This window comes from Centroberyx gerrardi, chromosome 7, assembly GCF_048128805.1.
Source record: "Centroberyx gerrardi isolate f3 chromosome 7, fCenGer3.hap1.cur.20231027, whole genome shotgun sequence".
Classification (NCBI taxonomy): domain Eukaryota; kingdom Metazoa; phylum Chordata; class Actinopteri; order Beryciformes; family Berycidae; genus Centroberyx; species Centroberyx gerrardi.
In genome coordinates, this window is record NC_136003.1 from 2,687,597 (window position 1) to 2,700,459 (window position 12,863).

The 12,863-nt window shown below is 45.4% G+C and overlaps 1 protein-coding gene across 1 annotated transcript; it reads right to left on the reverse strand.

Annotated features, from left to right (window-relative positions):
• Nucleotides 1–221: 221 nt before the first annotated feature.
• scaf1 (SR-related CTD-associated factor 1) lies at nucleotides 222–12,642 on the reverse strand. Its single transcript, XM_071905203.2, has 7 exons — nucleotides 12,477–12,642; nucleotides 10,899–10,999; nucleotides 5,847–9,530; nucleotides 5,114–5,196; nucleotides 3,341–3,649; nucleotides 3,081–3,209; nucleotides 222–1,041 (listed from the first exon to the last, which is right to left on the reverse strand). The coding sequence occupies exons 3-7, from the start codon at nucleotides 9,415–9,417 to the stop codon at nucleotides 883–885; spliced, it is 4,251 nt and encodes a 1,416-aa protein (XP_071761304.2). The 5' UTR covers nucleotides 9,418–9,530; nucleotides 10,899–10,999; nucleotides 12,477–12,642; the 3' UTR covers nucleotides 222–882.
• Between the last annotated feature and the right edge of the window lie 221 nt (nucleotides 12,643–12,863).

A 12,863-nucleotide genomic window follows, 5' to 3' on the forward strand; every position in this document is an offset into this window, starting at 1 on the left:
TAATGAATGCCAGAAAAAACTGAAAATCTGTACAAATGTATTAGTATATTGCTTAGTAACCAAGGCCAAAGCTTACCATACCAGTGTTGGTTATTTACTGAGTGTATTTACTAAGTTTTACTCTAACTGAGAAAGACATAGTCTATGTAAATTTGGAAGACCAATCACAACTATACTGCAAAGGCAGACCATAGAAGAGATGAAAGGAGCACACTAATGTGTAGAAGTTTTTCAAGCAACCTTTATATTTCATTGATTAAGTCAATTTGTAGAGAAATGTATCCACCTTTTTGGCCTCTTAGCCACTCACACACATGCACACAAAACAGGATCCACTTCAGAGTCAAAGAAATGACAGAGGTCAAGTGTCAAATCTCTATTTAAACCATTATCCATTCAGCCGTCCAACTTACTGACAAGTTCAGCTTGCATACTGTTTGCAAAGAGAAAGAGACGGAGGGAGAGGGGGAGAGTAAATGTGGTGTAGTGTAATTACAGTATGTACAACATATCTCGGTATGTGCAAGTGTGCATCACATCTCCCCATTGACAGGTTGGCTTTTAATATACCTCCCATGTACATGATACATTTGTTCTACATGGAGATGCATTTACAGCGAGACCACAGAGAGATGAGGGGAGGAACTTGTATAAGATCACATGAGAGCATAGAGAAGGTGGGATATTAAAACAATAAAAAGAAAGACAGTCAGCCTCGTTGCCCCAGATCACGTGTGGTGGATGGGGGTGGGGGGGTGGGGTGTGGGGATATTAAAACAATAAAAAGAAAGACAGTCAGCCTCGCTGCCCCAGATCACGTGTGGTGGGTGGGGGAGGGGGGTGGGGTGTGGGGTGTGGATGAGTGTGTGTAAAAAAAGCCCATCAGGCAGAGGAATGCAGTGCTCCTGGCTCCCGGTCATCCCTCTCTTCCTCGTCCATCTTGCGTCCGTGTTTCCGGAAGTATTTGTAGCGCTGGACGTACAGCTTGACCAGGTTGCTGACTTTGACCGGATTGATCTCTCCAGTTCGGCTGTGGCAGATCTGACATAGTGACACAACAGTACACAGCCTTTCTCAATCAAAGGACATACTTTATATTTTGTTCATATGTGGGTTCATATCCCAGTAGAAGCAGACAGATACTACTGCTACTTGATCACACTGAGGTTTGACGGTTTACAACAGTCTACGCTATAAGAACTAGGGCTGGGCGGTTTGTCCTAAAACTTATGTCAATATAGAATTTGAAGCATCTTATCTTTTGAAGCATCTTATCTTTTTTAAAATTTCAATGAAAATGCTTAAGGCATAAAAGACTCTGGTAAGGCAACTGCAAGGGCAACTATTGGGTTTAGTATACTGTAACTGTACTATTAGGACATATTACACATAGTCCCAAAGTATTTTACATACCTTGGATCCAGTGTTTTGATCATTTCTTTTAAGTCCTCAGTGTTTCTCACAGGTTGGTAGTTTACTTGGGCAACATTGTTATTGAGGTTTCATTTAGCAAGCCCAGTGACTTTTTTTTCCAGGCACTGTCTCTCAACCTAGTATAAGTGGTAATGACATTGCAACATTAGCTGACTATTATTCTTGCATATGATTATGCAATGAGGCTTCATTTCAAACTATCTCTCCATTCACTTTGTTGTTGGCACAGACACACAGCGACTCGAAGGAGCATAGATGGGCTGCTTCATAGGTGCAATGAATTCTGGTCATTGTAGTTCACCAACACGCATTCGGTGCTTGGCAGAGTTAAATCTTGACAGTTTGAAAACACGGCACCAAAATGAATCCAAAACAAATTTACTTGGTGGGCTGTTAATTTACCTCAGCAGGCCACCAAAATATTAATATTGTATACACTGCTGTCTCTTAACTGTTTGAAAACGAACCATGGCTTTACATAGATAGTCAGTTATGACATGTGGAACGTTACTTTTGTTTTCATAAGGACAACCTTTAAAAGTGAAGTGTTTGTCTTCCCTGCCCTGCCCTACCTTACCTTTTCTATTTCTTTCCTCACATTCCAAAATGTGTGTGGATTTGAGGTGATAAAGATTAGTTGTTCTACCAGCTATGGCAATGACTGTGGTGCCAGTCATTGAATGCAGTTGAGTGTGCAACCGCACTCAACTCACCAATGCGACTGAGCGAGTGTGCGTGTGAGTGTCTGCGTGTTGGCACGTGCACACATAGGCAGCGGCTGTGCCCAGCGCCCCCCCAAGCATTTGCCACCTCAGGCAATTGCCTACGTCGCCTATGCCAGAAAACGCCCCCGATACCGGCAACCTCCGTTCCAGCGGAGAGTCTCTTTTCTTGATTGCGTTGGGACAAATACATGGTAAGCAAATAAGCTGCCAATATCTGCCAATTGTTTCGTCGGGAATACATTTCTCTGCTTCTCCAAAATTTTAAGAGTGATGCAGTAGGTGGGCTTATGTGTTGTTAACGGGAAATGTTTTAGACATATTTCCATCTTTCCATCCAACATATTTTTGTAGACATTGTTCTGTTGTAATAATCTATATGCCTATGCATAATGTGTAATGCGAGGTGAGCCCATGCGCTGCAAGTAGATTTCTATTGATATCCAAGCCCACTGGTAACGTTAGCCTGGTAGTCCTGTGCTTCAGTTAATTTAATTGAATTTCAGTTTGTGTGAAATACTGTTCATATAAGGATGGTTTTGTTTCCTATCAACTGCACTGATTCTACTGATTGAGGTTTTTTTTTCTTTTATGGTCAATAAATTGAACAAATTGGATTTAGTAATTTATTTGACTAATAAATTGAAAACAGTCGCAATAATGATTATTTGTTTAGTGAAGGTGAGGATCACAGAAGCCCATCAGGCTATGAGTGTTTTGGGGTTTTTTTGTAGTTTGGTTAACCGGTTACCGAATTTTTTTTAATAGAATATTCAAATATTGATATGACTTCAAATCTCATCCCTACAATATGCACAGTATGAATTGAGGTATACACACTGATATAACACACTGATATAACCAATTCATCAGTGTCAGCCCATGCAATGTATGCGTGTCACTGGATTGTGTGCTGCGGCTGACCTTATGCACGGCTTTCCTCAGGATGTCTTTGTAGTCGTCTTTGTTTATGTCCTTGCGCTGATAGTAGGGCTTGATGGCTAGCTTCACCTCCTCCACCGCTCGCTCCTGGGTGTGGAGCTTCTTCAGGTACTGAGCAGTAGGGGGGAAAACAGACACATTCAATCATGTAAAAACCCTCTAGAAAAGCAAAGAGACTAAGCAGGAGAGTTTTCCTCTGAGGTGATAAAGAAAGCCCTATGAACACACCACTAGGTCTTTACCTTATCAGGGTCTTTGCTCTCACTATCCCATCCAGTTTCACCAGAGCTCCCAGTTGCCCCCGACAGCCCCACAGGTAAGGGAGGGGGCGGGGTCTGTGCACACCCACCACCTATGGAAGGGTGCAGGTGAGAGGGTGGGGTTTTGGTGCAGCCAACCAACGGTAGGGAGCCATGGAGAATGAACTGGGTGGGGCTTGGGCCGGGAGGTGGAGGCAGTGATGGAGGGGGAGGGATCTGTGAGGAAGAGGAGGAGGCTGAGGAGGAAGGAGCATGCTGCTGGGACTGGCTCTGATTGGCCTGAGAGAGGATCTGCAAGAAATACAGAGGACAAGGCGAAGTAAAACATTTTAGTTTCTCACATTTAAATTAGGTGGAAAATAACACCTAGGAAAGACGCTGTACCTGAGTAGCGCCTCCCAGATGGCAGGGGGGCAAACAGACTGTTTGCTTTCGACTCTGTATGGCATGAAGGATTGCTTTATAGAGTTATACAGAGTGGCACTGGTGGTAAAGTGTACGACATCATTAAATCTATGTCTTCCCAAAGTACCAAATGTGCTATCAGAATTGGTCAATCCAACCTTTTTGAACATCTATATAATAGGTCCAGCAGAAGAGTTGGACCGGCCAACAGCACCTGATTTTACACTGTTAGACAATGAGGTTAAAGATTTACTGTACGCTGAAGATCTGCTCATCCTCTCAAAAGCCAAAGAACATCTCCAGCATAATCTCAATATATTAGAGGAATAGCCTACTGTAAAAACTGTGCATTGACAATAAACATGCAAAAAATAAATATCATGATCTTTCAAAAAAGACCCTGAACACAACAGAAAACATATACTTTTAAACTGAACAACATTCCGATTAAGCATGCCCAAAAATATACATATTTAGGCCTGGCAATATCTACATCAGGAAACTTTAATGAGACTGTAAAGGGCTTAAAAGAGAAGGCTAGGAAGGCTATATATGTTAGGATATGGTTAAAAATATTTGAGAGTGTAATTCAACCTATTGCTTGGTATGGGAGTAAAGTTTGGGGCCCTCTTTACAATCTTAACCACCCACTATGGGGCAAGAACCCAGTTGAGACCCTGCACACAGAGTACAGCAGAAATATGTTGAAAGTGCAAAGAAAAACACCAAATATTATCTCCTTCTGATATGAAGCAATCTCAGGCAAGAAGAATGTTTGTAATGAGTGTATTGGGTGAGTGATTTGACTTATTTTCACTCAATTTTTAGCTGCAATCTGCAGGTAGTATAAGTCACTCTGTTGGCCGGCCTCCAAAAATGTTAAAAAAAAAAAATCAACAGCTATAACAATGCTATAATCCAGTACAGTGCATCACTCGGTTGGTACAGCATACGTCAGGTATGTCACGCCAAAGACCTGAGTTCAAATCACAGGTGAGTCAATTTAGCAAACAACAAAGTGGTTGCAGTTCATCACAGATTATGTGCTTATTTTTATAGGAATTGTAATTTAAGGCTGTCTGTATAATGTCTAAAACAATATTGCTGAAAACATGATTTTAAAATTATACAGATTTTAAGACTTTCTACAGTGGAAAACGGGGACCAATTACAAACCCAACTATGCATTCCCATTTCCACTGGCTCTTATATTATTCTTAAGACCCATCTAAATATCACATAAAAAAACAGGAATATTAAAATGAAAACTGAGCAGAAAGACAAGCCCAGAGACAAAGACAGTCAGTCACTCAGTCAGTCTCACACTCGCACACAGCGTCTCCCTCTCACCTGGCTGGTCGCTTGGATGAATTCTTGTGCTTTGGCTCTACTGGCAATATTGGCCTCCTCCATTTTGAAGAGCAGAGCAGTCACTGAGAATAAGAATGTTAGAGACCCTTATTATAACATAAAGAGGACATAAATATCTAAAATGGCATACTGACGATAGCACAAGCTTTATACAACTAAGATGACTGTTATACTTTTATATTAAGTGACTTTGTCAAAATGAGTCCTACCAAATCCAGGTGATGCTGGGGACTTCCATCTGAGCTGAACTGATTTAGTATATTTACTGAACTTTCTATAGTGTAGTGTAGGCTTAAATTACTCAGATAATTTAGCAAAGTCCCTCAATTTCTGTCTGGAATAGACTTCTCAAAAGTCCATGATATTCCAGAAATATGGCAAGGTAATAGACAAGACAAGGTAAATTACAGCAAAGATGCTTAGCTAAAGTTACAGGGAGTGGAATCAGATTTGTTTTGACGACACCCCATCCCACCCACCCCTGCCATCAAAATCTCTAACCAAAACTCTGTTCAATAAATAAGTCCATGTGACTTTTGTTTTCAAGATCTGGTTCACTTGTAACTAGACAGAGGGAACCTAAATGAACCAAATACAAAAATACAACAAAGTAAACTTTTGCATTATGGTTCAGAACAAAGAAAACAAACTGTAGGTGTGATTGGACCCTAAGAGAATGACGGACTTCGGTCCATCTACGGAAGTAACTCACATGCCAGGACTCCTCCAGCCGTGCAGTCCACTCCGGTCTGCAGACTCCAGGGAAGGGCAGGAGCTGCAGGAGGGGGTGGGGGAGGAGGAGGAGGCTTACTAGCAGATGAGGAGGACACAGAGGAGGAGGAGGAGGAAGGGTCTGATGAAGATGGAGGGAGCGACAGAGAGGGGAGACCACAGCCTGAGGAGGAGGAGGAGCAAGGAGGCGAGGCCAGGGATTTGGGTGCATCGTCTGGGGGGAGGGGCTTGACGCTGGGTGTAGGCAGCACAATGGTGAGGCCAGTCCCCTGGGGGGTGGACAGGCTAGCTGGGCTGGACGGCGGCAACGTGGGGCTGGTCTGGGTCGGGCAGTCTTCAGCCAAGAAGGAGGGCTCTGGAGTCTTACAGCTGCTGTCCACAGTCTGAGAGTCTGGAGAAGACTCCCTGGTGTCCCGCAAGGGGGCCATAGAGGGAGGATGGGTGTGGGGGGGTGAGGAGGAGGGTGGGAGTGCACTGGTGGAGGAAGAGGAGGAGGAGGAGGAGGAGGAGGAGGAGGAGGAAGAGCAGGGTGCAGGGCCAGCTTGACCAGTATGAGGACTGAGCGACTTGCTTCCACCTCCAATCCCTGACTGAATCTCTGAGGAGGCTCCACCCCAGCCCTCGGAACTGGCTTTTGATTGGTTACCGTCTCCATCCATCAACCCCACAGCGCCGCTTTTCTCCCTTGTCTTCTTCCCTGGCCGCCGCCGGCGCTTGGTCGCCAGAGACGATGAGGGGGAAGAGGCAGAGGAGGAAGTAGATGTGGTGGAGCTGGGCTTTGCCTTCTTGGACTTGAATGCTGCAGGACTGGTTAAGGAGGACGGGGGAGCAGCCAGGCTGCTGCGTTTGCCCACCTTGCCCAAATCCTTACTGCGTCCGCCCAGTGACAATGGCTCTGAACAAGGCTTGAGGAACGGAGACCTGCTCTCATTGTCCCTGCGGAAGACTACTGCAATGGAGCCGCCCACCACAGAGCCCCCAGCACCCCCTCCTGCACCTCCTGGCCCCAGGAGATCCATGCCCAGCTTCCCTGAGCCAACTGAAGCCCCTGTAGTGCTGCTCACGCCCTCACGCACCAGTACCGACACTTTGGACTGCAGCTTGCCTTTGCGGCTGCTGCCACTCTCCTTCTTGGACTTGCCAGAGCGACCCGACTCTCTTCTGCTGCCTTTTTCACGTTCCTTGTCCTTTCCCAACTTCCTGGCCCGTTTGGTTGAGGGGACGGCAGATGAGATTGGGGCAGAGCCTGAAGTAGCCTGGGTGGGCGACAATGAGGAGAGGCCTTTGCTTTTGGTTCTAATGGAAGAGGAGGAGGAGGATTCGGACTGGCCAGTTTTCTTTAATGTGTGAGATTTCTTTTTGGGGTGATGTCGTCCAGTTTTGGGGTTGGTCTTAGTTTTGGGGCTGGGGACAGGGGGCTCTGGAGGCAGGGCAGTAGGCGGTGTGTCCTCCAAAGAGGGATAGTCTGAGTCCAAAGCCTCACCATCCAAAGACAGCATGTCTATCTCCAGTTTGTCTGAGTAGCGGTCCGACTCATAGCTGTGATACCTTGGTGGGGAGAGGGACCGTGATCTGCTACGACAACTTCCGCCGTCCTCTGCCTCGTCAAATGCGCGCCGTTTCCTCTTCTTCTTCCTCTTGTGGGGCTTGTCAGAGTCCTGCGTGGGGCTTCGGGGGGAGGCCAGGGCGAGTGTTGGGGAGCCAGGTACAGTGGTGGTTGTTGTGGTGGTGGTGACTGTGATGGTTCGTTTTATGGCAAAAAGGTCGGAACCGTTGAGGTCCTGGATAGACGGCGGGACAACAGGACGACCATCCCTTCGCCTTTCACGTTCCCTGTCATGCTGCCTTTCCCCATCAACCTCCCCCCTTTCCCTGCTTCTTTTGGACCTCTTTGAACTACCCCTTTCTCTGCTGCTTGAATGTTGTCTGCCCTCCCTCTCCCTTTCCTTCTTTCTAAGGCTAAAGTCTTCATCTCTGTCATCTCGCCTTCGGGTGCTGGTTCGATTTTGGTCTCTGTCTTTATCTCTGTCCCTGTCTCTCTCTCTTTCCCTGTCTCTATCCCTGTCTCTCTCTCTATCTCTGTCTCTGTCTCTGTCCCTGTTTTTATCTCGCTCTCTGTCTCGTTCCCTCTCCCGTTGGCGCTCTTCAGACAGGCTGGAAAAGGAGCGTCTAGAGTGGATAACCCTTCCTGAGGAGTTGTGGGATCTCGAGGCCTCCGGACTGCTGTGTCGTCTCTTCTTCCTCTTCCTGCTGTTGCTTCTGCTGCTCCTCCTCCTGCCTTTGGCCTCGTTCTCAGTCTTCCGCGCTCGCTCCCTTTCTCTGCTCTTTTCCCGGCTTCCCTCCTTCTCCTTCCTTTTCTTCCTTCTTCTCTCCTCCTTCTCCCCAGCTTTCTCATCCTTGCGCTTGTGTCGGTCCCGGTCCTTGGAGCTCTTGGAGGACTTGTGGCTCTTGCTGCCCTGCTCTACAGGAAGTAGGATAGGGGAAGATGGTGGGGAAGAAGGAGGGGGGGAGGGAAGAGGTGGGGGCTGAGCAGAGAGGGAAGGGGCAGGGCAGGAGCAATACCTCTCCTTCCGCCTGCTGACCAGCTTGCTTCTCAGGTCCCCGACCCCAACCGCCACAGGCTCATCCTTGGGCTCCACGTCCGCCGGCCAGTCACCCTCCGTCCGCACCGACACAAAACCATCCCCATCCAGCACCCGGAGGATCCGCTCCGGCTTCGCACCAAAGAAACAGGCACTGGGTGTCAAAGGGAGAATTCCTCCAGCAGCTCTCTTATTGCCTCCATCTCTGTCAGCAGCCCCGACTATCTCCCCCTCCTCTATCTCAGAGTGGTCCGAGTCAGCACTCTCCCTCTGCTCTCCAGTTCTGGTGGCGTCCCGGTCCGGTTTCCTCCTTGGGGGGAGTTGGCCGGCTGGTGGGGGGGTTGGGAGGACAGGGAGGCTGTTGGTGGAGTCTGGGGGGGCTTCCTCTTTCTCCTCATCATCTCTCCTCTCAGTCTTCCTCTTCAGCCCTCTCACCTTGCCACTCCCGTCTCCCCTCTCCTCCATTCCTTTTTCCTCTCCAGCATCTGATGCTGGGGAGCCAGTGGGGTCAAAGGGGTCATACTTCTCCCCCTCCTCCTCTTCCTCCTCCTCTGCCCTTCCCTCCCTTTCTCCCTCAGTAGGATGGAAGGGATCATATATCTCCTTCTCCCTGCTCTCTCTTTGTCCATCCACATCCGGATGGACAGACCTGAAGAGGAAGGAGGGATTTGAGGAGGAGGCGTTGGTGGGAGGTGTGAAGAGAGATGGAGCTGCTAGAGAGGCAGAGGTGGAGGACACCCTGGCCACCCCCGCCCCCTGGGTATGGCCTTTCACATCGTTATGGCAACCCATCACCGTGGCACTGGGAGAAGATGATGTAGACAAGGGTGAAGAAGGATCAGAGGAAGGAGATGAGGGAGAGGAGGAGGGGGAGAAGGGAGGAGGGCTCTTGGCAATTTCTGTAACTCCATGGGGGGAAGAGGAGGCAGCAGGCCTCCTTTTGAAGCCTGGGGCTGGAGTCAAGTCCATGGGCCAGGGAGACTGGTGGCCCAGAGGCCAGCGGCAGTCCAACACTCCCTGTAACCTGGAGCTGAGTGACGTAGGGCAAGGCCACACTGGAGGACAGAAATCCAGGAAGAATCCTAGAAGAAAGGATAGGAAACATGCTCTATTCAAGTATTTACAATGAAAATCCACCTTGAAGTAGTGAAGCCAAAACTACTCTGTGGTGTCATCAAGCTGTTCCATTAACAATTAATAACTTTGTGCACTCTGTACGAGTGCCCAGGGTGATTTTCAAGGGATCTTGGTTGGTTGATTTGGATTAGCCTAACATTTATTAAATAATAGCCCCACAAACGTCCACATCATTTGCCATCATTCATCCTCTCATTGTCAAAGGAGCAGCTCCAGAAAGTACTCACATCACAGTCTTATTCTTCACATTTTAGCTAGAGGGATTTTTTAGATGTCCTACTTTTACCTATATTTTGAAATGTGTCTTGTAGCGGTTAAGAAAGAAGCTCTTTATTATGATTAGGAACTACTGATCATTCACAGAACTAGGGATGGGAATTGCGTTTAATAATGTTGCCGTTTAAATGAAAAGACTACCCGACTAATTAGAAAATAAATAAAAGAGGCCAAACTGATGTACTTGGAGATTTATTTCATTGTGTTTAGTCACACACACAAACATTACACACTCAAATACTGCTAACCTAAATTTTGATTATAACAGGTTTAGAACACTGAATGTAGGCCTATACACTCAGTATAGGCCTATGACTTTGTATAACAACATATATCTAATTAAAAATTATGAGTAAGCACTACAAAATATTTGCTAAATTTACAGATGTGCATAAAATGTCCCAATTTGTTGAAATTGGCTCGTTGTGGTAAGCTTACACCATGAACCTCTCCCAAGAGACAAATATTGTTGACATTTTGATCCTGTTTATGATGAATATATAACCACAACTTTTCATTGAAAGTTACATACATATAACCTATAAATATTAAATAATATTTGTATTTCTTATTTATTTTTAATGACTAGTCGGTTAAACTCTTCCATCCCTACACAAAACAATGATTTTTTTTAATACTTTATTAGGCAAGGCGTACCAAAAATTTTGTAGACTCACACATCTCCTCCATGGATTACATTACTACACCATTACTACACTTTTTGCCATGAAATTGGCGTGAATGAGTGAACTGAATGCTGTCTACAGGTAGGGAAATAAGTCAAATAATAACCGTTTCTCTGATAATAGCATGTAAAAATCCACAGGAGATTTTAGAAGGGAGAGAGGTCACACTGGAAAATGGTCTCAATGTTCACTGTGGCCGGGATTATCCTTTAAACCTTCAGTGTGGGATTCAATTATGATTATGGATTTTTTTTTTTGTCAATAAAAAGTTGAGTTACACTCTGAGAGCCCTTAACATGAATTTTACCAATGAAACCACTCCAAAAGTCAGGGAAACCGGGTAGGAATTACCTGCCTTTTTGTTTTCGATCTGTGGGACGACGGAGGATAAAATACTAAGTGTTGACCCCTCCGCTCCAACCTCGCCTGTCAGTCCCCCCTCCAAGTCAGGGCTGAAACACATACAAGCCAATTCAAAGTTGAGTGGCATGAATCTATGACCTATGACAGTCAAATGACAGTACTGACCTTGTGGTTACAGAAGCTCCCTAAAATAAGGTAAATGGAAAACAGTAACTGGAAGGTTCAATTCACAATTTTGAGGAAAGGAAAACCAGTTTGTGAGTGTTGCCTATCTAAAGAGCCTACTTAAAGAGTAAATCAGTAAATCACACCCCAAATGTCAAAACAGGTGTTTTCCATCACAGATGAGGTGTGGCCAGAAGTGCAACATGCTTGAAAGTTTCAACCCAAAACAAAAACAGCAAACACAGCAACGGCTACGCCATCAGTTTAGCTCTTCAGATGTGCAAGGTTATGATCGCATGCAAGTTGAGCACAAGGTTTCCTGGAAAAATAAATGATTCCAGGCATAATCCCTTACTGATTTCCCTTCTTAAACTATACTAGTCACAGTCAAGGAGATGTAGCCTACAAAGAGAAGCAGACAAGCTCAGGAAAGATTTTTAAGCTTTGTGACAACTGAGATGTGGATTTTGCAACTAAATATCAGGAAGATGCCACTAATATTTTGTAGATTCAGTGTGCGTTCTAATAGGGCAGCTGAAATTTTTTTTTATGCATTTATTGTTTCCTAAATAAGTCAAAAGAAAAAGGAAAAAAACACATTTTGGGGAAAAGATATTTTCTACATGCCTGATTTTTTATAGCATAATGACATCTGATTCAATCTAAAAATGTATTCATCATAAGGGTAATAAATTAAACATAACATGTTGATGTCATAACATACGGAATATTTGACATTGTCAAGGCAGTGGTCTCATCCTCTTTTATAGAATCAAAGTAAGACATCCCAGACATCCCTACTGGGAACAAATGAAGTGAAGAATTAACACTGCCAATTTTATGTCTGTTCCGATAGGCTTAGCCATGGAAATAAGAATAAAACTGGATATAAAAGGCTAAGAGACAAGCTTGTCATACCTTTATCTAACTATCATGCCTTTACAATCAGGTCTGCTGAATTCCTCTCCATCCTTTCTGCCCATCTAAGTGAGAGCAGCAGCCATTAACAGGACACCATGGCAGACTAGCCTTGTACTAGTAATGTCAACTGAACTGAGCCAGTTTTATGCCTTTAATGTCCTCATTGTTGACAGGGAACTACAGCTAAGGGGTATGAGTCCAGTCACTAACGGACAACTTGAGATTTCTACTGGCTCAGTGCTCTGCCTTAGCCACTGTGTTAACATTGACCTTACATTGCTGCCCAGCTAATCAGCCATCTATGTAGCTAGGTACATTATTTGCAGGCCGGCTATTCATCGTGGTATTGGATACATTTAAAAAACAAACAAACAAAAAAGCTTCTCTTGGTGTCTGCCAGGGTTTGCCGACAGCAGGTATTTTGCTAGCCAGCTAACGTTAGCCAATGCTAGCAAGACAAGCTGTGTGCTAATGAGTTACCTTCAGTCGTTTGCTCTGCAGTGTGGGATTAAGCTCTCTATATCCCAGCTACTGGCTTCTCTGTTTAAAACGTAGAATCAAAGTTTGGGATACAGCATCAAGTGTTTTTTTCCGTTTTAAAAGCACAAAAAGAGGCCCATCCCATCAATCGCCGCCATTTTACTTCCCCACAAACCGGCCGGCAAAGGATGACGGGACATGTAGTTTTTTTGCGCATTACTGTCTGAACAATGAGCAACAGAGGTCTGGAGAAATTAAAGCTGAACAGTTGGTTAGAAAAGGGCGGTGACCATGTGGGCTGTCGTCATTTTTCAAACCTGTGTATTGTGCTCCTGGCAACTAGTCCCTAAGACAACGGAACATACCCCACAACATTAGCCAGCAATA